The sequence below is a fragment of the Macrobrachium nipponense genome, chromosome 12 (assembly GCF_015104395.2).
Source record: "Macrobrachium nipponense isolate FS-2020 chromosome 12, ASM1510439v2, whole genome shotgun sequence".
Classification (NCBI taxonomy): domain Eukaryota; kingdom Metazoa; phylum Arthropoda; class Malacostraca; order Decapoda; family Palaemonidae; genus Macrobrachium; species Macrobrachium nipponense.
Window position 1 is genome coordinate 4,907,445 of NC_087205.1, and position 27,547 is coordinate 4,934,991.

Here is a 27,547-nt window from a genome sequence, read left to right on the forward strand (position 1 = left end):
TAATACCTAAGCTCGGACCTTTTAAGAAAGGGCGTATGGAATAAAAAATTAAATAAATGAATAAAAAAACGCTGTATAACGTACGGTATATGTATAAGCATCCAAATATATTCGCTTATATACAAACTTGAATAAAGTAAGCAATTAACGGGTATGGTAATTCTGTTCCAACGTTACGTGGAAAGGTACAACAAACATTAATGTCGTTATGAGATTAAAATTACTTTTTATCATAAGAAATTACTTGAAGTCGAATCACTTAAAGTATTTTTACGTGGATGAAACCAAGATGAGCAAAGCCAGTAAACCAACATCAGATGCAAAGGTTAAATTGCAAACGAGCAAATGAACTTGGCTCCTTAAGCGATGACATCACAAATACCGTGCTGAATATTTGAGATTTCTTAGTATTACCTTCAAACCCAAACTTTTACTTATTTTTTCTTTTACATCAATACAAGTTTCATCATTCAAAGCTGTCAGGAAGGTAATAATTGTAGTAAGGCTTCTTATATTGATGGAAACGATGATATTCTTGCCACACGATCCGGAGATTATGTCTTAGACTCAATTAGTGCGTTTGCTTGTTAATAATTATTATGTAAAAATTTATTTGTGGACTCCTAAGAAAATTTTAAGATAGGAATGTAACTTTTGGGAGAAGAGTGGAGACGAAACTACACAGCCTTGACGAAGGTTTGTGTTCTCCAAACGCTCTTGTTGGAATATTGCTCTGCCTGGTGATTGCGATCTTAATAATGTACAAAGTTTCATTGCAATAAGGAACTTTAACTAACGATGTCCGCTGATTAGGCGGAGTACAGAGGTCCACACTAGGTAACTTACTCCCTTTCAAAACTTATTACGCTTACTGGCCACTTACGGGAAGGCCCTGTGCTTGATCTAAACTAACCATGTAGTACCTTTTATTATCGAAGTTAGCTCCTGCGCCGCTAGAGTTAGTGCATGCTACGTTTTAGCAGTACAGATATCCTGCTGATGCATATACATCATCAATTTCCTTGCATCAAATGTTCTTTTAAACAACAGAAAGTGTTTCAGTGATCTACTCAAAGCAAATTACAGTCTAAAAGTGAAAGGCTCCTTATGACTGTGCATTCGTTAAACCTAATAGCTATTTGGTTTATAGAATATAATCCACTAGACACCACGAATCGAAGGGGGAAGAGGGTATGGTGGTGGATTATTGTTACGGCAGGAGGTGATAAACAAAGCGATGGTGGTGCCGGTAGCTGAATCCTCTTCAAGCCACTTGATGCTCAAATTTGGGGCCTGAAAGTTCACAAGTTGTAATAACTTCACGTGACCGTGTTATCATGGCAATAAATTTCTCTTTGGCATACGCAAAACGAATTCCACAAGATTTTGAATGATTAAGGATGGAAAAAAAGGAAGAAAACTAGCCCGAAAAGATTCTAATGGAAGTTAAACTAAACTAGTTTTATGCTTAGGCCTACCTGAATCACAACTGTGTGTGTACACAGGTTAACATCTTTCCATCACTGTAAATAATCGATTTAAACAATTTAAAAAAATATAAATTTTATATTCTGCTTGAAAAACAGAGAGACATTCTCTCTCTCTCTCTCTCTCTCTCTCTCTCTCTCTCTCTCTCTCTCTCTCTCTCTCTCTTCCAATTACCTGTGGTTAGCGATGCTGAGACGAACGTAAGAGGCGCCGTCAGCGCCAGCAGGAGAGACCTCAGGAACAGCGATTCCAACAGAAAAGGCCTCATAGTCAGCAGACGTAAACGGGCGTCTGTTGAAGACTCATCTGCCGTCTCTGCTGACTCGGTTTTGCTGACATCTGCCTGTCGATGGCTTTCCAGCCCTCATGGCACATCCGTTGGAGACTACTCGGTGTCAACACTGAACACTCGCGGGCATTCTCTAACGAGGGGGAAAAGGACCAGGTAGGAAGGGTTGGCGAAGTGACCTCCGGGTAACACCTGTATTAAACACATTCACGTTTCTCTTGGAATGTCACATGACTTATTATTTTCTCGGGGTTTGACAATTCAATTTTTTTCTTTCTTTTACCTTATTGGCTTTAGATATTTAACTCTTTTCTTCTCTTGATTTTTTATGTATTTCACAAAAATTCCTTTTTCACTATTCGTTTGCTATTTCCGTTTTAGATAACATCTACACTCGGTAAAGTCACAGAAATCTTTACACAAACCTGATAGTTTATTTGTTTCGAATAATTGTTTTCAAAGATATATTAGGAGGTTTCGTAGAACTAAAATGAAATGATTGGTTTGGACAAATAAACCACCTTGAAACACTTCGTCACAACATCACTTGTGTGAATCACATTCAGATTAGCACAGCACTGTTAGGTCGTTAGGTAACTCCTCATACAGCAACGCACCTGTAAAGAAAGAAATGAAAAAAATATTAGCTTAAGGTGAAATTAATATGTATATTAAAAAAAAACATACAATGGCGCAATGGCATCCACTCTTTCTCTGTTTCTCAGTCTCTCTCACACACTACATACTTACATATATACATACACATACATATACTGTATAAATATATATTTATACATACTAGTTTCTGTAACTTTAGCCCACATCTTCCAGAATTTTGTAATCATAGGCTTCAGCATTGCACTTAGCCAATGTCTTCATGTTCTTCTCCACATTTACATACACACACACATATAAATATATAATATATATAAATCTACTATGTATGTATGCACATATATATATATATATATATATATATATATATATATATATATATATATATATATGTAGAAGCCACGAAGGAAGTGAAATAATGGAGTGCTGCAAGATCTTTCGACTCAACGTACCTAAATAAAAGGACGTTGAGTCGAAAGATCTTGCAGCGCTCCATTGTTTTACTTTCCTTCGTGGCTTCTACCTCTATTCGTATATTATTCATCACGTTCCAAATTTTCGTGATTTAGTTTTATATATATATAATATATATATATATATATATATATATATATATATATATATATATATATATAAACAAAAACAGAAAGAGACTGAAGTAAGAATTCCATTCGTCCTAAGGTCTATAGTTATCGCGCTGAATCAGAAAACAGCCCAGGGAAGTAAAATCCGAAGTCAGCAAAAACAAAAAGTATCGCTAATGCAAGTTTCCAAAACACCGCCTTGCAGGGGCCATTACAAGCCAAATAACAAGTATATCCACCCAGATAATCCTGCGCACTATCCACTTATCCCTTCCACGGACCCTTGAAGACCGTCCCAACACTCCTTTCATGAACCATCCTTGTCTGATGGTGTTAGAATCCCCTTTATCAACGGGATCGGATCCTTTAGAGTGGGCCGTTGGCGATGCTCTCCGACGCTATCGTTCCATCGGCCGCCATTAAAGACCATTTGGTAGTCCATAGCGCCTCTGGTGTTGTTGGGTAATTAGCCACGCGACGAGGAAGTCGTTGGTCGAATTATGGAGTTTCGTCCACGACGACTTTATTCACGATCGCTCTGATTACGGCAAGCGAGCCCATAGTAAGAAATGAGAGAGTCGTCGAACACAACAGAGCGTCAGAACAACTTAGGTTAAATGTACTAAACCCATCCTAAACAAAACGGGTCTGCTTTATAAACGTGTAGGTTTCGCAGTGAATGTCTCCAGTACGAACGACAAAATTCAACGATACATCTTATTTTCATGTTAATAGAAAAGCGAATGAAGAATAATTACAAGTCTTCAAGCATGTCTGGCCAAATCAACAAGTATAGGGTAATACTAACCACTAGGGATGTAAACGTTAGTAAGAAATTAGACCTTTACACATTATTTTTCTGCTGGTGTTCCCAGTAGCGAGAACACGTGCGTATTTCTTTCTTTGCAGAATATCTGAGGCCCACCAAATAGAAGCCGAATAATGAAATTCTGCGACTGAGGAGCGCGAACCGCGGCTGAATAGCGAGGCTGTATGGCGCGTTTATGGCGCGATTTGTGGCCGATTATCGGCGCTGTTTACCACACAATCAGAGAACGCCGCTCGAATAACGAGCTGGGTAGCGAGGGCCCAAAATTTAAGGGAGTTCACATTTTCCCCATCTTGACATTTTCTATCACAACCGGGACTGTTTTCGCCCGAACGGAGAATAAACGTATTCCGACGTTGTTCTGGGAGACAAGATCGCAGTGTATGAGGTACTCCGGGTCGGATGTGTTCACAAAGAGGGTCATTTGCAACTGTCGGGGATTCTCGCCCACGTACCGTCCATTCAGAAACAAAGGAGCACAAATACAATGAGGTTCTCGTCATCACGAACTGCAAAGGCAATCGTGTACCTTATGAAAACAGACAGTGCGTTCGGGAAATGGATTTCACGACGCAACTACATAACGAGGTTTGATATAAAAACAAATAAATCAAACCCTCTCTCGAAGGATTAAGGCAATGGAGAAAAGATGACATTCCAGCATTTGATGACGCGGCCATGCGTGTCCGTGAGTCATCAGACGCACCGAATTCATTCTGAAAATTTCGTTTCTGTATAAAAATACGACTGCTTTTGGTAAAAGCAAACTCATTGGGATTTGTATTTATTGTAAAGTGAGAGAATGAATTACTCGGGTAAGCTCGTGAATATATAAATTTTAATGTAAATAATATATATACATACATAATTATAAATGTATATGTAATTTATCATTTATCTATATATCTTTCTATCTATATATATGTATATATATATATATATATATATATATATATATATATATATATATATATAATATTATATACATACATATACAGGTTTTGCAAATCGTCCTAACATATAAAAGGAAGATGGCATAGTGCTTACATGTCATAGACACATAATACTAAATGGCTAGCTTAGTAATTAACTGTACAACCCGAGATAATAAAAGAAATTGTTAATATACCTTTTTCAGTTATTCTATTAATGATATGTCCGTTTTTTCAGATATCGGAGTAAAGAGAAAAATTTAAAACATGGTTTGAAGAATTGGAATTATTACGTTAAAACAAAAAACTGGAATAAACACATTTTACATATCTGGACTATATTAAAATTAGATGTCATTATAAATACAAATATCATCCTAATATAAAAATATATGACGTTAAAAAAAAAACTATACGAGAGTTAACGTTTCTTTTTTTTTTTCTAACATGAAACTGAAAATGACAAACGCACAAACAGCTGCTCTGCAGAAAGTCAGCCATAACAAAACAGCCTCGTGGATTACAGTAGTAGACCTTCCACATACGGCTCATCTCAGGAGTAGCAGAAATTAGTTACTAAAAAAAAAAAAAGATAAAAATGGCAACAGCCGTGCCCCATAAATCTGGTAGCAAGAGGCAACAGCGCACCCATAGAGGATGTTGAAGTCCGGCTGTGGCCACCCCCCCCCCCCCCCAGCCATGAGATAGATGACACTCTGTTATGGCACTTCTATCTGACACCCCCATTCATGAGCCAGCAAGGATACACAGGCCATTGTTGTGTGGTTGTTCGCCCAAAAGAGGAGGAACTCAGCTTGAGTATGTCACTCTGTTTTTTTTTCTTTTTTTTCCTTTTTATTCTCATCTTTTTCTCTCTCCAATATTTTTCGCTCTTTCTTCCTTATTGTTTCCGTCCACCTTACGATGTTTTATCTTTCTTACTTTTAATATTTCCTAGTTTTTATTTTCGTATGTAATCACTATGATTTTGCATATAGTTTCAATAAAATGTTCTCTCTCTATTTTCAATATTTCCCATTAGATTTTTATCAGTATACAGTATGAAGTTCCACATAGTTTTCAAAGATTATCTCTCTTCTTACATTAATATTTTCTATTTCATAAGAGTAGAGAAGCAATTTGATTTTGAATTTGACTTTCAATCATTACCTCTCTCCCTTTTCACATTTTCCTTTTAGATGCAACGTGCCTGTACGTAGGAACCATGAGTTACTATATGATTTAACACCGAGAACTGACGCGCAATGTATCAAGCGGGCATGATCGTTGTGGCCTAAAATACTTCTGACTCTCCTTTTACATTATGAGTCAAAGTATTTAATTGCTGAGAGGCTGAAGTTACCAAAGTAAAGTAGAGATGCAGCAAGAAGATAAAAGGAAAACATTCACAGTTATTATTATTAATTATTATTATTATTATTATTATTATTATTATTATTAAACTGACCTTACAGATAAGTTCGAACACAATTCATAATCCAAAGTAAAGATCCCACAAGAGGATGGTGGAGAAATTAATCAAGAGTTATTATTATTATTATTATTATTATTATTATTATTATTATTATTATTATTATTATTATTATTATTATTATTATTATTATTATTGACCCTAAAGATAACATTAGAAGACAATACATAATCCAAATGTGACAAACTTTAAAAGTTATAACATATTACACTATCTTGAAAATGTATAAGACCATTGGTAGTACATCATCACGTTCCAACTCGTTTTGCGGTTGGAAACGTACAAAGTTATCAATTCAAATAAGAATAAAGATAATGTGGTTAAATATGTGAAACACACACACACACACACACACACACACAGATAAGGATGTTCTACGCCCCTCCAGAAATTGGTAATTGGAACAGGAAATGATGCATGACAAATGTGCTGTATGTATGCATTTGATATTTGGTTTCATATTTTGTGCAGTAGACATATATATATATATATATATACTATATATATATATATATATATATATATATATATATATAATCTATGTGTCTACTGCACAAAATATGAAACCATTTCCTGGGCATCCACCCAACCGACAGAACATATTAAAAAGCATCAACAAATATATATATATATATATATAAAAAACAATTCACCCGGAAAACAAAAGCCACAGATACCTAGCCACTCGAAACACAGGGGAATCGATTTCAGAACGAATCAAAGTTGGACCAATTAAACAAAGCGAAACCGAGCCGCCTCCGCAGTAGCGAGCGTTCAGGGCGACCCAAACAAACAGACAAATAAGAAGCGAGAGAGAGAGAGAGGGAGAGAGAGAGATCCCATTGCCTCTGCTGTAGCTAAACCAAACGCAAATTGCTCCCAATTGCTCTCAACTGCCTCAACAGCGAGCCTGCAAGACAATCGCCGACGAAGTTTGACGTGTGTTACTCCCTTTTATAACTCCCAGCTGCAGGGTGGCTGGAAGGGGGGGAGACGGGCCTTTTGTTTTTCCTTTTTTTTCTTGTAATTTTTTTTTCAGGGAAGGCAGAAGATGGGGGAGGGGGGGGGGGGGTTGATGCGTAGTGGGAGGCGGGGTTAATCTGTATTTTTGAAGGTGTGGGGAAGGGGGCGATACGAACTTAATTTCCAGCAGTTTTTTTTTTTATTTTTTTTTTTTTATTTTTAGGAAGGGGGCTGGCAGCTGTTATGCAGACTTGGGTGCTGGGGGATGTTCCGTAATTTTTTTATTTTTTTTTTTAAGGTGATGCAGTGGTGAATGCGACCTAGACGGGGTTGTACCTTCCTTTTTGAGGGGGGTGGGGGGAGATGCACACTAGGTGGGGGTAAAGTTCCTTTTGTTGAGGGAAGGGGTTATAGCAGGCTGGCGCCCACTTTGTGGGGTTAACCTCTTTTTTTTTCTTTCTCTGAGAAAGAGTTATTTTGAATGGGTGGGAGACTCTTCTCTTTTAGGCACGTGGTGAGAGTGGCAGGAGGGGTTAAATGTGATTTCCTTGGGGGAGGGGGGGGGGATTAATGTAGAGCCGGTAATTAGAAATGTCCCCTTTTTGGACTGATTGGGGTGATGCGGATTTTGATGAGGTGAGGGATGATCCTCTTGAGGGGGGGGGGAGGGAGGTAGATGAAACGAACTTAGAAGGGGGGAGGGGAGAAATAATCCATTTTTAGGATTGGAGAAGGGGTGATATGCCTACTGAAAGGGGGGGAACGGTTGCGTTTTTTTTTTTTTTTTTTTCTGAGGGAGGGTGGAGGGACAGAAGCAGAGACTAAAAAAGAAAAAAAAAAAAAAAAAAAAAAGAAAAAACGACAGACATAAATATCTGGGGCCGGGGCACAGCATAGTTAAGGCCGCGGAAGGCGTGGGAGATATGTGGATGGGAGGAATGACGCAACAAGGAGATGGGGGGGTGGGAAGTGAGAGAGGAAGAGAAATGCACAGATTTGAACGGGGGGAGGCAAATTCGAAAGAAAAAACGGGGTTGCAGTTGCATTCCCAAAGACTCGGGGGAATGAGAAATGGCAAACACGGACAGAATGAACAACTGAGAACGCATGAAATGGAAACATCAGCCGAGCTGAGAGAAAAACGGGAATGTTTGGGAAGAAGATTGAAGACTGAGTTAAAGGAAAAGGCGCATACAAGCAGGAACGATGCATGCATGGAAATGGAAATGCATGCGATGAAAGAAGATGTGTAGGAGAAATGCAAATAGCTAAGGTAAAAGTGACCAGGTAGTGTAAAACTATATGTATATATATATATATATATATATATATATATATATATATATGTATACATATATATATATATATATATATATATAGGTATATATATATATATATATATATATATATATATGTATATATTGTATATACATATACTTATATATATATTATATATATATATATATAATATATCTAATAAAAAAATTCCTCTCAAAATTAAACGCATTAGTGCCCAGCATCAAATTTAAAGTTGAATGGGAAACAGACAACAAAATTCCTTTTCTTGATGTTTTAATAATCAGAGACACGACAGAATACAAATTTACCCATATACAGAAAACCAACGTTCTCACTTTCATATATTCACTACTTTAGCTATCATGACAATACTATCAAGATAGGTGTAGCTAGCAACCTATTCTTAAGAGCCTTACGAATTTGTTCCCCAGATTTCCTGGAAAAAGGATTTGAACTAATTCGCAAGCAACTTTCATCTTTAAAGTATCCTGACCATATAATTGAGAAAGCAATTCAAAAAAAAGCAAACGTAATTTTCTACCGACCCCCTAAAGACAAGACCAGAGACACACCCAACAATAAAATAAAAATTCCCCACCTGGAGACGATTAGAGAGTAACTCACATCCTTGGGAAATCCAACCCTTTTGCATTTACCTACCCAAATACCTTAGCCAAATCCCTGATTAACGTCCAACAAAAGACATCTCCCAAAGACTCTGGGGTATATGAGATCCCATGCCAGGACTGTGACCAATCTTACATCGGATTTACAGGTAAATCACTTCCTCAGAGATTAATACAACACAAACGGTCAGTTAGGTATGGACAACAGAACTCCGGCTTATTTTCAACCATATAAATGAACATAACCATAGAATAAACTGGAATATGTCACGTGTAATTTATAGCAGCAACTGCCGGTACAAGAGTCAAATGATGGAATCGGCCTTAATAAAGAGAAGCAGGAATGAACATCTCAAAAGGGAATTGGATATCAGATATCGTCGACGCAGTGTTCATTCAACCAACGCTTAAGAAGATTAAGGAAGATTATCAGCGGGGGTGACCTAAATTGGCTTACTTGTGGACGAATCTCTTGGTATAAATACCACCTTTTCTGTAAACTTTTCTCATTCATATACCTGAAGAGAGAGACAGCAGTCTCTGAAATTATAGTACTTTTTCTCTCTACATTTTGGTGTTTTTTATGGGCTCCTTTTATTAGATGGAATTCTGTTGTTACAGAACATTTTTACCGCCAGTCATATATATATATATATATATTATATATATATATAGATAGATAGATAGATAAGATAGATAGATAGATAGATACAGATGTAGTGGAGTATTGGCATTCAAATACATACAGTGCAGAGAGAGAGAGAGAGAGAGCAGGAGAGGAGAGGAAAGATGAGGAGAAGAGAAGAAGAGAAGAGGAAGAACTTCCGAAAGTTAGGAACGTTTGCAGAAGCCGACTGAGGAAATGCAATGAGTGCAACTGAGGGTCAATGTTGATGTGCTGAGAAATCAAAAAAATTAAATAAATAAAAAACAAGTAAAAAAAAAGGAGTAAAAATCACAGATTCACAGCGAGAAGGGAGATAAATAAGAGGGAAGGAAGGAAAGTCCGAACAGAGAAGTGGTCCCGAGAGTTGTTTTAAGAATGCACAAAAGGCCGGAATGTCACAAGTAAAAGGGAAAAGGGTAGTTGAGAAAGTTGAAAGTAAAAAAGGCAGAGGGAGGGTAAAATGAGAACTAAAGGGGAGGAAGGAAAGTAAAATGGCGAGAAAGGAAAGGAAAATAATATAAAAAAAGATGCGGAGGTAAAATAACAGAAGAAGATATGCCATGAGATGTGTTAATAGAGTTAGGGAAAGGAAAGAAAATGCTAAGATTGAATAGATACAAAATAGAAAATCAATCAATGGGTGAAGAGCAAAACGTAAAACGTAAAACACGTGGGAGAGAAGAAAGAGAGGGAAAAAAACATGGAAACGACAGTAAAATAGAGGAGAAAGATAAAAGCGAATAAGAATACGAAAAGGGGAGAAAGAAGAAAATAGACGAGAGAGAGAGGGAGAGAATAAGAGTGGAGAGGGAGAAAACTAAAACACGAAGTATGCAGCAGTGTGTACACTGAAGGAGTAATAGAAAGACTGACATTGTAAAGCTGTTTTTTACGAAAGACTCCTTTTGTATAGTGGAAAAAATGTACACAGAAATTAAGCAGTTTCTATGTCTTTCCAAACCTATATATATATAATATCATATATATATATATATATATATATATATATATATATATATATATATATATATGTGTGTGTGTGTGTGTGTGTGTGTGTGTGTGTTTGTGTGTGTGTGTGAAGTAACGGACAGATTAGAAATTATCCTGTGTCACAATGTCCAGGCCACTGATAGTGAAAACCATATATAAATAATATAGGTGGTAAACTCTTGAGAGAGAGAGAGAGAGAGAGAGAGAGAGAGAGAGAGAGAGAGAGAGAGAGAGAGAGAGAGAATAACAAAGGAAGTGCACTCGAACGACTTTGATTGCGATTATGGGAGTGATTGTTAAACTGAAATAGGAAGTTCGTTGCAAGGGTAAAGTAGAGAGAGAGAGATTGAGACGAGAGAGAGAGAGAGAGAGAGAGAGAGAGAGAGAGAGAGAATATTCGGTACAAAGATCCCGCTACATGCCTTGATGAATGTTTCTTATTTGCAGAGGTAGTTTGACGAAAAGTTAGTGTCGGAGTTTGCAAATGGAGTCAGGCAAGACACGCGAAGACCCCAAAATCAAAGGACCAAGTGACTTCAAAATGGACGGGGCCGATTGACAGAAATAAATACATTAGGCTGTCTCGCAACAGCAAAGGTCCTCGATGGTGGAAATATACCTTTGCTAAAAATGTATTTATTGATTCTCGATGCTGAAGATATAGATGTGCCAAAACTATGGGATAATAGATATATATAATATATATATATATATATATATATATATATATATATATATATATATATATATATATATATATATATATATTAGCTTGGTAGATAGATAGATAGACATAATGTATGTAATTTGGACTATTCTACCCACCTCGGTTCATTATTGCATCTACTGGATGATTCGTAAGACAGACATGAAAATCCGAGAAAAGCTCTTCAAGATAAGAGAAAGCCGTATTTTAGGCAGCCCTGCTCATCTCGGCTTCTCGATACCACGGCGAAAAAATTTCGCTTCACAAAACACTTGCCTAACAGATTCCGTGTTTGGATCTCATCTCCTGACGCTGCCATGAAATGCTACGGCCTTGATACGTCAGCCTGGAAAATAAACAGATCAGTGAAAGTGACACGAGCGTAGAATCACTCACACACACACACACACACTTAATCTAAATCCATCTGCTACTCAACTCTAAGTGCAATACACAGAAGCGACCTCCTGTACGCAACTACATTACGCACACGTGTGGCGTAACACCAAGTAACTCGATTTTATAGAAGGCAATTGGTTTCGAAAGTGGGCGTGAGGAAACATACGGGCGTATACCGAGATGTTATGAAAAGGGTTGGGGGCGCATTTCAAAGAGCTCTTCGGCTTCTCATAACAGGTACCTGGTGAGGCCCACATTTCAATTACTATGTTAGAAAGGAGGAAGAATAAGAAGAAGAGGAGGAGGAGACGCGAGATTTATTGTGGTTATTCCAGGATCCGCTTAATATTAAATTGATATGTTCTGGTCGGGAGATGTTTCCCTGAGTATATTCGTTTATGGAAGACAACCATCAATGAATATCAAATATCACACACGTGGATACACACACACACACATTATATATATATATATATATATATATATATATATATATATATATATATATATATATATATATATATATATATAATATATATATATATATATATATATATCCAATGTAGCACGAAGGAACACGTACTTGAGAATATCCTTAAATCCTCGGTAGAAAGATAAGCGAAACAGGGACTTGGAACAAGTACTTTCGTAATATTAATTTTACATCTTCCAGTTCACACTTGGAACAAGTGCTTTTATAGTATATATTCTACATTTTCAAGTTCACGCTTGTTCCAAGTCCCTATTACTTTACCTTTTCTACCGTAGATTTAAAGGTTATATGTATTTGTATATATATTTAAATTTAACATCACATCCTTAAATTCGTACTTGAATAATAATGCTGGTGTTCTTGGAAGGCTAGTACTCACTAATTCCAGGGGCACGGCAATAATAATCCCTCATTAAAACAAAATTGTCGAAGTTGGTCAGTCATCAGATAATGAGACGGTGGTTCAACTGGTAATTTAATGTCGAAAAGATAAAATGTCCTTGAATGCTGGTGACTTACAGATATGGGAATTGCATTTCCACAATAGTGTACAGCAAAAGATGTCAGGCATTCCTTACCATCTCCGCATATGCAGGAGGCCTCTAGAACAGCATTAGGTATGCACGCAACATGTACTACAACAGCAAGATTTTTCAAGTACAGTAACATCAACACATATCCAATCGTAACTTGGTAAATCTATTATTAATGTAATATTCTTTAATAGGAGTTTGTTACCAATTTGACTGGAAGTATAAAGTGAAGCGGATTCACAAATAGTAAACATATATTATAATATTGATTTCTTGGACCAAGTAATGATGACGACATATAAATAAACATGAGAAAGAATTGCATTTATCCGCGATTCTACATATCGAATAGCACTTAGCTGAAGTTCTTACGTTTAAAGTCACTCTCTCTCTCTCTCTCTCTCTCTCTCTCTCTCTCTCTTCTCTCTCTCTTTCTTTTTTTACTGTAATACATCTGGACAATGCTTGATATCTAGGCTGATTGCCAAAGGCTACACCGGATCGTCAATAAAAAAAAAAAAAAAAAAAAAAAAAAAAAAAAAAAAAAAAAAAAAAAAAAAAAAAAAAAAAAACGGTCATCGGTTAGTAAATGCTTCTCAAGGATGCCATGAATATCTTATTTTTGCCTTCACTTCAAGTTTTTTTTTTTTCTTTTTACTTTTTCTACAGAAGAGCACCTAGTTTGTGAAAATTTGCTCTGCAAATTCATTTTGAATGTTAGAAGGAAAAAAAATAAAACACAAATATAAAAAAAAGCTACGTATCTGCCTTGATCGCATCTTTAGATCTGCCTCTTCCTACGTGATTCCAAAGATAGTTTAGAATTCTCTTTGTGCAATTTATTAGCATATTAAACCCCATATTTTTCTCAAAGACTCGAGCGAGGTACCTTGATCTTGGAAGAGAAAATATAAATGAACGGTTGATAAGCATGATGTGCGCACGTCAGAGAGAGAGAGAGAGAGAGAGAGAGAGAGAGAGAGAGAGGGTCATTAAAACTAACTCGTTAAAACACAGTAAATCTTGTGAGACAAGTGTAATTCTAATAAAGATGTAAGTAAATTACTAACATAATGCTATGAGAGAGAGAGAGAGAGAGAGAGAGAGAGAGAGAGAGAGAGGGTCATTAAAACTAACTCGTTAAAACACAGTAAATCTTGTGAGACAAGTGTAATTCTGATTAAAGATGTAAGTAAATCACTAATATAATGCTATGTAAAAGAGAGAGAGAGAGAGAGAGAGAGAGAGAGAGAGAGAGAGAGAGAGGAGAAAAGGGCGGTGGTAGGTGCCGGGTAGGAGACTAGACTATTACAAGCAAATCGAGATTAAAAAGCTTAGGCATCATACCCTCCCCAGATTATCCAGCAGCTGTGCTATTCTCCTGAGCATCGTGGAGAGAGAAAAAAAAAATCTAGAAACGGAGGCAGAAGACAAATGAACTCTCATTCTTCGAAGACAATGAGCGAGCGCCGGGCGAAGAAGAAAACAGGTGAAGGAGGCAGACAATGTACAAACAAACCCATTTAACATTGGTAAAACCCCCGTTGATATCCTAATAAATTCGAATGTAAACACCAATTATAAAGTTCCCGTTTTTTAGGCGCTCCAAATGTTTACATTTCTCTTCTGGCCGGGCACGACAGGCCAGGTACTACCCTGCGTCTCTTTGTGGTACATATTTCTCTACGATGGGTAGCAAGCCAAGGAACCTATATATATATATACATATATATATATATATATATATATATATATATATATATATAATAATATATATATATATATATATATATATATACATACATATATATATATACTATATATAAATATAATATATATATATATATATATATATATATAATACCTAATAATAGAGCGAGATGAGCCGCGTTCATTTCCCAGGGAAAAATATATTTAGGTGTACTACTTTACACTTCATTGTCCACCCTTTTGGTACACATATTTGAGTAATTATTCAATTGCGGTGGGTCGAACCCAGAATGGGTAGCCAAGGAGAGGCGAGCAGTCCTTTTATTAATATATATATATATATATATATATATATATATTATATATATATATATACATATATATATATATATATATATATATTATATCGCAAATATTATTTCGATCTAAAATATGCTCATTCCGTTTCAAAGTCTGATAAAAGTACAGGGTAGAGCTCAGGGCATATGCCCCTGAAACGTGCAATAATCCTTCGCATCTTGCTGCAAGCAACGCTGAATCTAGATAAGACCACAAAACCAATATAATGGTTAGCCTTCTCGAAATAAAAATTGGGCTACCGAGTATTTCCTTAAATCGAATTTTCTTTCTTAATAGGAGAGGCATAACGCTATCCAGTCTAGTCAAATATTCGCTTGCGAAAGGTTTATAACTCCGAGAGTTGCATATTTTATATTATATCAACAGAATCTGCTGTTACTTTGGTTAGCGCACCTGTTTCTCATAAATGCTGAGAGAGAGAGAGAGAGAGAAAGGCGTCATGCGAAAACTTTACGCTTGGTTGCACAAATTTAATATTACTGAAAGGGCAAAGACAATTTAATCAGCAGCATAAAAGCAAAAGGGAAAATAAAACAAAAATGGGCGAAATAAACTCATGAAGTAATATATTTAAATAGTATGTAAACAACTAAGCATTTTGAAATGTAATTTCTCCAGTAAGAAAATCGACGAATTAAACTAATTGCAATTATCCATTTCTTATGGAAAAATTTACCACTGAACAAGAGAGAGATAGAGAGAGAAGGAGGCTCATATAAAGACATAAAATCCCACAAATAAAATGTCTAGGAAACGAAAGTGAGACAAGAACGAAGGTAAGAGAGACCAGGAGGAACAAACTGCTGCTAAATAAGTAAAATGAGAGAGAGACAGAGATAAGGAAACTAATACAAATACATACACACCCTACAGGGAAAATGTTTAGGAAACGGAAAGCAAGACGAGAGAGAGAGAGAAGAAAAAAAAAGAGGAAAAGAAATGCCGCTTCCCCTTCTACTAAAACCGGCATCTAGGTGTATACTGTTACGTAAAAAAAAAAGGAAAAAAGAAAAAAAACATAAGGAACCCGGAGTTGCAGTCTCTCGTATTTCGCCTTCTCTCTCTCTCTCTCTCTCTCTCTCTCTCGAAGAGCGGCAACAGCAGCAGTAGCAGCGAGCGCCTCCTTCGTGCCTTGAGATCAACCCCTTTTTTCTCGCCCAACGCCTCAGGGGGGATATACTCCGCCTGGTTGGGCCTTTCTACTGCTTCTGTTTATTTACTTGTTTAATCATTTATCTACACAGAGAGCATTTTAGGCTGGGTCTCTCGTTTTCATAGGTTCTGGAAATGTAATGGAATACAACGAACATTTTTGTAAGGGTTCCTAATATCCAGTTTCAAGAAGTGTTACACAGAATACAAAGTGCATTTTTGTATTGTTACCTCATTATCGGTTTCAAGAAATGTTATAGAATACAGAGAGCGCATCTGTACCGATTTCTAGCGGTCATAGTTTCAAGAATTGTTACAGAATACGGGGAGAATTTTTGTGTGGGTTTTTCGTTTTCAGTTTCAAGAAGTGTTACATAATACAAAGCTCATTTTTGTACCGATACCTCGCCATCGGTTTCAAGAATTGTTACAGAATACAGAGAGCATTTTTGTACGAGTCTCTCGTTTTCCAAAGTACCGGAAACGTATTGAAATATAAAAGAAATCTTTATCCATTTTACTCGTCTTTCTTTATTCGATTATATATCTTTCTGATGTACTTATACCTCCGTCGTGGAAATACTTGTTTGTCTGATTTCGTGAAACGTAATGAAATAACAAAAGCACTTAGCTCTCTGTAGGGTTTATATTCCGGGAACTCTCGGCTCCTTCCAAAGGAACGTACCCACACATTGAATAATAATAATAATAATAATAACATAAATGTGCAATTAGCATTCATACATTGCTTCTCTTGTCACGAGAGAGCGACAAGTAACGTTTCGGACCAAAACCAGCTGTTTCTTTTTCCAGATCCAGTTGCTAACACAATTGAATTTTCCCAGAGTAAACTCTCTCTCTCGTCTTTCCTCATCTCTTCCTCCTCTCCCTCCTCCTCTCTCTCTCTCTCTCTCTCTCTCTCATCCTGGGCCAGAAAAACGACCCATAAAATGTACCAGGAGGCACTAATTCCGAATTAACTTTCCTTACCACAGGGTACATTTTCAGTCTTTCTTTTTCTTTTTTTTTTTTCTTTTTAGTTGATTGCGAAGCGGAGAGGTGTATGGTCATTCCGTGACCTGCTGAAATACGTACCAATTATAAAAAGAAGTCGTAAGAAACATTACAACACCGAGATAAGATACCCAGCGAAGGAAGACGAAAATAAAAATTGATAAGGAAAAAGTTTGGTTGAAGGCTGAAATTTACCTTTCGTAAAAGCACCTCATATTCTCGTCGACTTTGAAATCTGAAAATGAAAGCCTTAAAATAATGTTATTTAAGACTACCGCGGGCGCTTAAAACATGACCATTAATTAAGGGAGTGTTCCTTGACGTGTGTTTGACTAAAACAGAAAAACAGAATAAATAAATTGAGAAAGATTTGCCACCTGTTAATTACGTTACCCACCGCTTGAATTAGGAGAGGGGTAGGGGTTCTGCTGGGCTCTGCTACCTTACCACAGGTGGTTGGTCGCTCTCTCTTTTTAAGCTAAAAGCACTAGTTAGGAAACTTTACAGTAATCTGTCTTTAAAAGATTCAGAGCACGTGCAAGTTCGTTCGTTAGGAGGAAGATGTAATAACTAGGGGGGGGGGGGTGGGAGGCGTTCGGGTGGGGAAGCAGTGGTACAACTAAATTATGGTCCGCTTTTAAACCAAAAAGCTACAGTTGCGAAAAGCGTATTTGTCTCCCAAGCGATAAAATTCATAGGCAGGTAGGATTCATAAATAGCGATATGTAGAGTTAGGGCAAAGATATGGCTGAAAAGTACGGATACCTACAAGAAGAATCACTGACTTTAGATGCTTTACTTGCGAAGAGAGAACGGCGCAAGCTAGGTTGATAAAAATAATGCGACATTAATTTTGATAGAAAAGGAGAAAGATATTATATCTAGCTAAATGGAGGCCAAATAAGTGGCGGAAACAGAGAGAGGCCTTAAATTCCGTGGAACTTCAGGGTCACTACAGGTCAGAGACTTGCTGATGACCTTTTTGTAGGAAAACTTTGTTTATTATGTATATAGTATATATATATATATATATATATATTATATATATATATGATATATACATATGATATAATATATATATATATTCATATATATGTATATCCTAACAAAATACATATGCATATAAAACAAATAAATAAATTCACATATAAATATAAACATTCGTACAGGTATGTATATATATAAATAAATTTATAAATACAGTAAATATATAGGATATCATATGATTGTTTTTATCAACAAGGTGAATCCAAGGAAAAAAAAAAAGACAACGGCCACTACCTTATTAACTTTAATTGGTGTATTTGGAATGAACTTCCCCAACGTTACCTGACTCACACACCTCCTTCACAGAAAGTTCGTCAGCAGGGCGCCGAACCCCACTACACAAACCACTCCATCCATCTCTCTCGTGCAAATACTCAAGCGCTTTGCAACTATGCTTAACCATGCTTGCATACCATGAAAAGAAAGAGTACATACATACATATGTATATATTGGTTATTCTGATTTTCCCTGGGAGTTAACTACCATCTTCATATACATAAACATATATTCATATAATACACACACATGCACAGACATATATATGTGTATATATATACGTATATATATACATATATTATATATATATATATATATATAATTATTATTATTATTATTATTATTATTCCAAATTATTATTATTATTATTAATTATTATTATTATTATTATTATTTATTATTATTATTGTAGTAGATGAACTGTTCACATGGAACAAGGACACAGGGGATATTGCCCACGAGGAAATTGATACAAAGGAGCATAAGATCTTCGGCCTTTCCTGTAGGGCTCTTTCAGTCTTACAAAACAAAATCAGAATCTCTCTTAGTGACTTTACATTTCTCTGTACACAATGAAATTTACTTTTTCTTGCCATCGGTCCTCCTCCTCCTCCTCCTCCTCTGTATCTCTTTTTGGCATTACATGAATCCACCGCATGACTCATCGTCTTCGCAGTTGCCGAATAAGGAGATAAATATCTTTTATTATTATTGCGCGCTTCCTGCCCTCTACTATCACTCTCATTCTAGAACCTAATGTCACCTACACAACAACGTTCTCTCTCTCTCTCTCTCTCTCTCTCTCTCTCTTTCAAATACACACACAAACCACACACGCACCCCCCCCCCCTTATCTCTCTCTCAAATACACACAAACATACGCACGGGCGTTAATTTTTAATGTCACCTATGAATTGTATAATATGTGCGTATACGACGAACCAACCGCCACCTCTCTCTCTCCTCTCTCTCTCTCTCTCTCTCTCTCTCTCTCTCTCGAGCATTCCAAGTGCTTCTGTTTTTCTGCTGCAGCAGCATCAATTAACTTAAGATCAAAGAAAGGTACATAAAAAAGGGGGAAGAGTCAACCGAGTTATGGTGCCAAGGGGTGAAGTGCTAAGGGCCAGATTGGAACTGAGTGGCGCTACTGGTACCGGTTTTTTTTGTGACGTCATTCATCTCGAGGGAGGGGACCGACTGACTCTTCTGTTTTTGCCCGCCAATTTACGTTGGCGTTTGAGTTAATAAATGCGCCAGCCTTCAGCCGATGTCACTTTGATTCATAATTTGCACGGTTTTACACGGCGGCTGGGCACCCGTCTGCTAAGTGAATTAATACACAAAGTACGATGGTGTTTCGTCTGGCCCTTTTAAATTCAGACACTGAACGGTTTACGATTCGAGATTACCAACCCATAAAGATTCACGCGCATATTAACGTCTGCACAGAAGTCTACGAGCGTTAAATATACATCCTTCCCGTATTAAATAGTGCTCTAATCTACAACGACTCCCAGTGTTCTTAAGGGATGATGTAAACGCGCCCCTTCAACTTACAAAAAAGATTATTAAAATCTCTTAAGAGTTTGAGTCGGCAGGCACGGCGATTTCGTCTCGGAGCCTTTGGAAACGAGTTCGAGGAAAACATACCTGGACGTCTCGATTATTGATTGGTCGAGTCGGCACGATTGACCAACCAGAAGAGCCTTTACGAAATAAAAGGATTCGGGATTTCTTGATTGGTGGGTTCGACATGGCCGACCAACCAGAAGCGCGCTTTTATAAAATGAAAGGGTCTTGGATTTCTAATGGAAGAAATGACCCATAATAACAGTGGGTAGAAGATAAATGCCGAGATGAAGTTTTCGTCTCTAATCAAGATGAATGTCTTTCAGCGGAGATTTCTTGCGTTGAAGATTAAACGGAGAAAAGATTCGATTCTTATTGCGGACATCTCGGGACGTTTGTTTCTGAAAATGCGAAATCTTTTGCATTTTATATATATAATTAATTTATATATTAATATATATATATATATATATAATATATATATATATATATATATATATAGATATATATATATAGTATATGCAGATGCATAAAGAAATATATACATACATACATACATACATATCATACATACAAATATTATATATATATATATATATATATATATGCAGATGTATAGAGAAATAGATACATAAATCAAAAGTGTTCTTATGCTCTGAATACGCTGAGCAAAAGCAAACCGAAATGTTCTTTCCACAAGAGAAACAAGACGAATGGCTTTGAAAATGCCCGGAACACATCAAGACGATAAAGCTTGACGGTGCCTATAAATCACAATCACGCTTATCATATTACATGGCAAACTCGTATCCGCAAGATTAAAAAGCCCGGTCTATTAAAATCCCATTAAAAACCAATCAGTTCTCCATAGAGGCGAAAACCAAACGAATGCTTTCACTTCCGCAAAACGAATGAAATAATAATAACGATGGTGAAATAAACTGAAAAAATGAAGAAAAAAACTATAGCAATAAAGATATATGAGAAATAGAAGATTATTACAATGGTCATCGTAGACCTCAGAATTATACGTGAAATGCAGAAATGTTTGGAAAATTATAGAGAATTATTATATGGAGAAAACGTTTGAATATATTGGAAATCAAAGAGCGCAGAGTTGAACGAAATCATTTGAAATAAAACTTGAATATTTGTAAGGAATCAGTGAGTATAGCCTTCTTAGGAAATGTTTAAAATACATTGGGATTTATAAAACAAAAAACTAAAAAAAAAAAAAAAAAAAAAAAAATGTATGCGAAAAAGACCTAAAATACTCAAATCCACTGGAAACTACAGAGCATAGTCCTACGCAACATTGTGAAACACGGCTTAGGCGTTTTGGGAAATATCAAGGGTCGAATTGCTGGCTTTTAGGCGAGAGATGATAGCAAAGCCATTGAATTGATTAAATACCCAATTAAGCGTGAAAAAAAAAAAAAAGCTAGGCTACCCACAGACAGAAAGAGACTTACCCCCGAAACCATCGATGTTCAAACAAGAAACAGGAGACTAATCACTAATTATGCGCTATGGAGATGCAGACACCCAAAGGCTTTCTCTCTCTCTCTCTCTCTCTCTCTCTCTCTCTCTCTCTCTCTCCTGAACGCTTTGCTGCTTCGGTCCTTTGAAATGCTGTTCCTAACAGCTTTAGTTGCTAGATCTCTCTCTCTCTCTCTCTCTCTCTCTCTCTCTCTCTCTCTCTCTCTCTCTACTGTACACCTTCCTTTCTCGGTCTCGATGGAATGTTGGGATAGCACCTGTCGGTTCAGCACTTTTATTTCTCTCTCTCTCTCTCTCTCTCTCTCTCTCTCTCTCTCTCTCATAAGGGACTTTGTCTCCGATCGAAACAAAGGCCCATTTGCCCTTTGCTGACCTTAAATCAAAACCTGAAAATATTTCACTTCATCAACGCCTCAGTTTCTGATAACTTTCCTATCCTATATCCCTTCTCCTTCGTACTTGAGTTGATAAGCTGTTTCGGGAGTTCTTTGTAAATATAGTGGATGCAGTATTACTATAACAATGTTTTCAGACATACTTTCCCAGTGGAAGAAAATTGTATTATTTCGCCAGCAACTGATTCATCTCAAGATTCCATATCTCAAATAGTTATATTTTATTTTCAAAGTAAAGACTATTACATTAATCGAGAAAGTAGATAGTTTCACAATCCACAATATAAGGGTATAATAAGCTCATCGCAACAGTTGACCCACGAGTTCAGAATACAACCACGCAAAATGTCTCCCACAGATTTTATTTCGTGTAGGAAATGAAACTTCTAAATGGAGAACTTTTCAGGGGCTGAAGAAGAAACAAATAATTAAATCCAGCACTCCCTTGTTTAAGCCAGATAACAGCGCCTGACATTTACAAATTTCCAGTTTCTTCAATTCTGAGCTTATTTCTACACGATTTCTTTATTTTCATCATTCTATATTCTTATTTTTTCCTACGTTCACTTTTTAAAAAGATACATGGATACATTTTATTGACAAAGATTTTACCGCGTAGTTTTTTCTTGGTGATACATCCTATTTTGCCATTCTATTTATAATTTCTTGGGCTGAGTCGTGTAAAATTAAGCAGACAGTGTCTACAATTGTTTACTTGCCTTGCTTTTCCAGGGACGCATGATATATGCAAGTCGTTGTCTCAGCTGTCATTTGTTCATTTTCAAATGCAATTAAAATGTTGCGGTTTCGCCACTGCTTTCCTTTTCACTTATTGAATATTTCTAACACTCACACATTCAAACTTGCTGGCTGTCCCTCCACATTTCTAGTCGTTGGAACATTTGCTCGTGTTGCATGAACTTTATTTTCTTTTATAATTCTAATTATCTAACTAACTTATTTCTTTTTGTATTACCTTCTTCATTCATTACATTGCCCCCTTCTTTCAAGATCGATCGCTCGTTGTTGTTTGGTGCCTTTTAATAAAAAATAAGCTATGAATATTTCAATATTTACAAGTTCATTTATTGACACACAAAACGAGCGTCACTGTACGTCCTGAATTCTTGGTTCCGTGGTTCGACCCCATGAACCGACGAATTTCTTATCAACTAAAGAATTCCCCTTCGGTTAAAATATATGAAAATATATTAATTCCGAGGTAGAGCGAATTAGTAGATATTAAAGGACATTCGTAGCTTAAATCGCGTGTATATGAACTACGGTGATGTGATAAATTCATATATATATATATATATATATATATATATATATATATATATATATATATACATTTATGTGTGTATATTATATATATATATATATATATGGATGTGTGTTTGTGTTTGTGTGTGTGTGTGTGTGTATTCTAACGCAGTCTCTTTCAGCGTCTATGACCCTCATGTTGTGACTCTCACTGAATAAATTAATCCATCAATCTGTCACTTACAACCTGACCTTGTTGACTTTCCTGACCTCACTGCGATCTGCTGCTGCCCTCACGCTCTCAAGCTAATTGCAAGTCTCATTAGTTCTTATATAGCTATTTATATACCTAGGGGCATCAAAGGACTTAAATTCATTAACTGAAATATAGTTCACAATATTATTGTTTACAGTTTTACCCAAATCGAGTACGATTTATTGAATATATGTAGGCCTAGATTTCATAGGGCCATAAGAGCGTACATTATCTATAACTTTTCTTTCCCCCATTCTCCATCTCTGTATAATGTAAAACAGCGATTATGCAAATTCTTAACGGAAATTTCACTAATAAATTTGACAACCCTCGAAATTAAGGTTATATATTTGCAACTTTTGTATGGATAAGGTCTCGTTGTTACAGCAGGACCCACCATAAAGGGCGGAAGATATGTGATGATTGTAATAACATAACGATGACAAGAAACTAGTATCGGCTGCTGCTTCTCTCTCTCTCTCTCTCTATCTCTCTCTCTCTAAACAAGATACACAACAAATATACAAACAAACAAAACAGGAAATATAACCCAATAACTCCTGTGCGCTACAGATGCTGAGAAAATAGCGTATAGATGACTTGCATAGCAGAATAGTAGCCCCTGCTGCTGGGTACATCAGACGTAATGAGAGAGAGAGAGAGAGAGAGAGAGAGAGAGAGAGAGAGAGAGATAATATTACCAGTATTGTACCTTGGATTATAAATAGTATATATATATATATATATATATATATATATATACATATATATATTATATATATATATATATAATAATGAGAGAGAGGGAGAGATAACATTAATGGTATTGTATCTTTAATTTATATATATGTACACATATATACATATATATATATGACAGTATATATGTGTGAGTATATAGGCGTGCGTGTATGTCTGTGTGTGTGAGTATGTATGCACATGGGAAATAGATATATACACTACTACTAAGTGAGGAAGGTGAATAGCACAAGAGGTAGCCAAAAGATGCAAATGCGCGTATCTATAATCGCTGCAATGGTCAAAGGGTATCAAAGGGAATAATAAACGACCATATGAAAAATTGCATCTTCCCCACACGACTGAAGATGACTGTGGGAATGAAGGGTTATTATCATGCGGACATTTCGGATATTGAGGACGTCCGGATGCCGAGGAATTCTGGATAATGGCAAATTTTGGGTAACGTTATTTGGGATGTTGGGAAATTTTTGGTTAAGATGGCATTTTCTGATGCTGGGAATAAAGACACCTTTTTTAATTTATAAAAAAAAAAATAATAATAAAAGTAAGTTATAGTTCACCACATTCCAAAAAAGTCCAATAATCAGGAGAGTCAAGTATATATCCCAAAGACTAATATTGTATATACCTTTATCAATTACTATTGGCTATCATCACTGAATAACGTGCACAAGCATATTGTGGCTTTGATATTTCCCTGTATATTATTACTTCCGAGGTTATTATTTTTCCTATTATTATTTTAGAAAGGAGCATTATTCCTTCGAAGACCTAAACAGGAATGGAATAATCAATAATGACAAATCAGGTCACTATTAAATCCACTTACTGGATGTCAGAAGTGTCTGGGGAGGCCTAACAAGAAACGATGGGGATGAGAGAGAGAGAGAGAGAAACCCCCTCTTCCTTAATGAGATAATTGACCGCCATCCCATCACTCCGCTTGACCGACGCGCGTTGCTTGACGGACCCTGACAGCTGAACGGAGTGGGGGGGGGGGGGGGGGGGGGGGTGTAGTAGAGGCATACGGAGAATGTGGGCTGTCAAACTGGGGTGACTGAGAGGAGGGGAAGGTAAATTTAGAAGTGCTGAAAATAAGGTATAAAAAAAAAAAAATTATTTGTGCTGATATTTATTTGCATTGACTCAGAATAGGAGAGATTTTAATTATGAATTATGGAGTTGATTTAGGAAAATATAACTAATGATTAATAGTAAAGAATAAATAAAATTTAAATCGAAAATTAAGTGAAACGAACAAGAAATTTATTAAGAGAGCATTTCGAATGACAAAAAAAGGAGAGGAGAGAGAGAGAGAGAGAGAGAGAGAGAGAGAGAGAGAGAGAGAGAATAACAAACAAAACGAGAGGGTATATGGAGAGGGAACAAGAGCAGAGAGAGAGAGAGAGAGAGAGAGAGAGAAAATATAAACCAACAAAGCCAGAGGATATGAGGATAAGGACCAAGGACAATCGGGGGGAGAGAGAGAGAGAGAGAGAGAGAACAAACAAACAAAGCGAGAGGGTATAAGGAGAAAGATCCAGGACAAACGGAGAGAGAGAGAGAGAGAGAGAGGATAAACACAAAAAGCGAGAGGGTATGGGGCGAAAGAACAAGGACAAACAGAGAGAGAGAGAGAGAGAGAGAGAGAGAGAGAGAGAGGGCGTGTCCAGAGACAAAAGTGAACTCATCATGACAATTGAAAGACTGCGGGATATGATTGTAATGAAATAAAATGGGGCAAGGGGAAAGGAAAGGTTGGGGGTTGGGGGTTGGGGGTTGGGGGTTGGATTCCCCTCCTTGTATCGGAGGGGGAAGGGGAGAGGGGGTGATAGGGAAGAGGGGGAGATTGAGCTGATAAAGCAGAGGGGAACGTGTGGAAGACGTAGTGAAAAACGATCATGAATACTACTGCGAAAAAAAAGGATATTGAATGAAATTTGATTAAAAAAAAAATGCAAATAAAAACTAGAGGCAATGAAAAGTTAAGCTATAAAAGGGGGGGAATCCAGTAAAAAAAAATTAAGTATGAAAAGAGCTTGAAGCAAAAAAAAAAAAAAATTAAATAATACAGGTAGTAAAATTGGCGGTAGATGAATAAAGTAGAAAAATGTAAAAAAAAAATAAACAAGTGAATGATTAAACTGATGACAAGAGGAAAATGAATAATGACTGATATAGAAAAAAGGCATTTTTTCTTTATAAATACATTACAACATATTTACAAAAATATAACCCTTGGTAAATATGGAAGACTAAAAAATATATATATAGAAACGACGACGATGATGATGATTGTAGTGAGGGGAAAGGAGAGGGGAGAGAGTGAATTATGATGAAGAAAAGGGGAAGAAGAACAAAAGATAGGGGAGAGAGAGAGAGAGAGAGAGAGAGAGAGAGAGAGAGAGAGAGAGAGAACAAAGATCAATTTAGAAGTTTATTCAACTAATCGCGTATGCTTCCCATGGCGCCATTACACGTTCCACCTCAATGGCGGACCTTCATCTTTCATTGAAGCTTCTCCCTGGGACTACGTTTTGTTCCTCTCTCTCTCTCTCTCTCTCTCTCTCTCTCTCTCTCTCTCTCTTCAGTTTCTTATGTACCTACTGTACTTGCAATCTTTCTTTCTCTGTTTCGGCAAAAAGGTTTTCTATCTGCTTTAAGTTGATAAGTACAGTTCTGCCTTCTTTTGAAAATAAATGGTTGAACTGTCTATATATATCATAGTTACCACATCTGAATCTTTCAACCTTGCACGGTGTTATGTAATTATATTCTCGATTATTTTCTCTCATTTAACCTTCTGTTTTTCAAGAAAAGACTAACCATCTCTTAAAATTTACTTTATTTATAACTTGAATCTCTGACCAGTCTGCCATATTCTATTTCCGTTGTATTTCCTTTGTAACTATTTATTTATCTATTTATTTTTGCAGACGCCAATGAGACTAGCAACCCAACGCCCCTCACATGTTCATGTTCTGGTCGAGAAGAAGGCAAGAGAAAGACGAGAGAATCCTTCCACTATTTTGTGTCACAGGTAAGTAATGAGTCTATTGTTCGAAGCCTGCGAAAATAATACGACTATTATTTCACGTCTCATATGTGTCTATTGGACCATGGCTTCTGGAAAAGTACGTCTATAACTTTAAAGTCTTTAACAAGTAGCCTGTTGTTCAACGACCAAAAGGTAATATGTCTATTGGTCTACGAAATCGGTTGGTAATATGTTTATTGGTCTATGAATTCCGTTAGTAATAAGTCTATTGGTCAATGAATTCCGTAAGTAGTACTATGTGTATCGGTCTGTGAATTCCGTAAGTAGTAATGTGTT

General features: G+C 36.5%; 1 protein-coding gene across 3 annotated transcripts in view; it reads right to left on the reverse strand.

Annotated features, from left to right (window-relative positions):
• The window catches only part of LOC135224313 (discoidin domain-containing receptor 2-like), a 170,100-nt gene that overhangs the window by 49,455 nt on the left and 93,098 nt on the right, over positions 1–27,547 (reverse strand). For 2 of the 3 annotated variants that reach the window (XM_064263178.1, XM_064263180.1), the window contains exon 2: positions 1,663–2,394. In XM_064263178.1, the coding sequence (XP_064119248.1) occupies positions 1,663–1,756 (94 nt within the window). In that variant the 5' untranslated portion in view covers positions 1,757–2,394. Of the gene's footprint in view, positions 1–1,662; positions 2,395–11,599; positions 11,827–27,547 lie in introns of all 3 variants that reach the window. The other variant, XM_064263179.1, reaches the window with a different exon arrangement.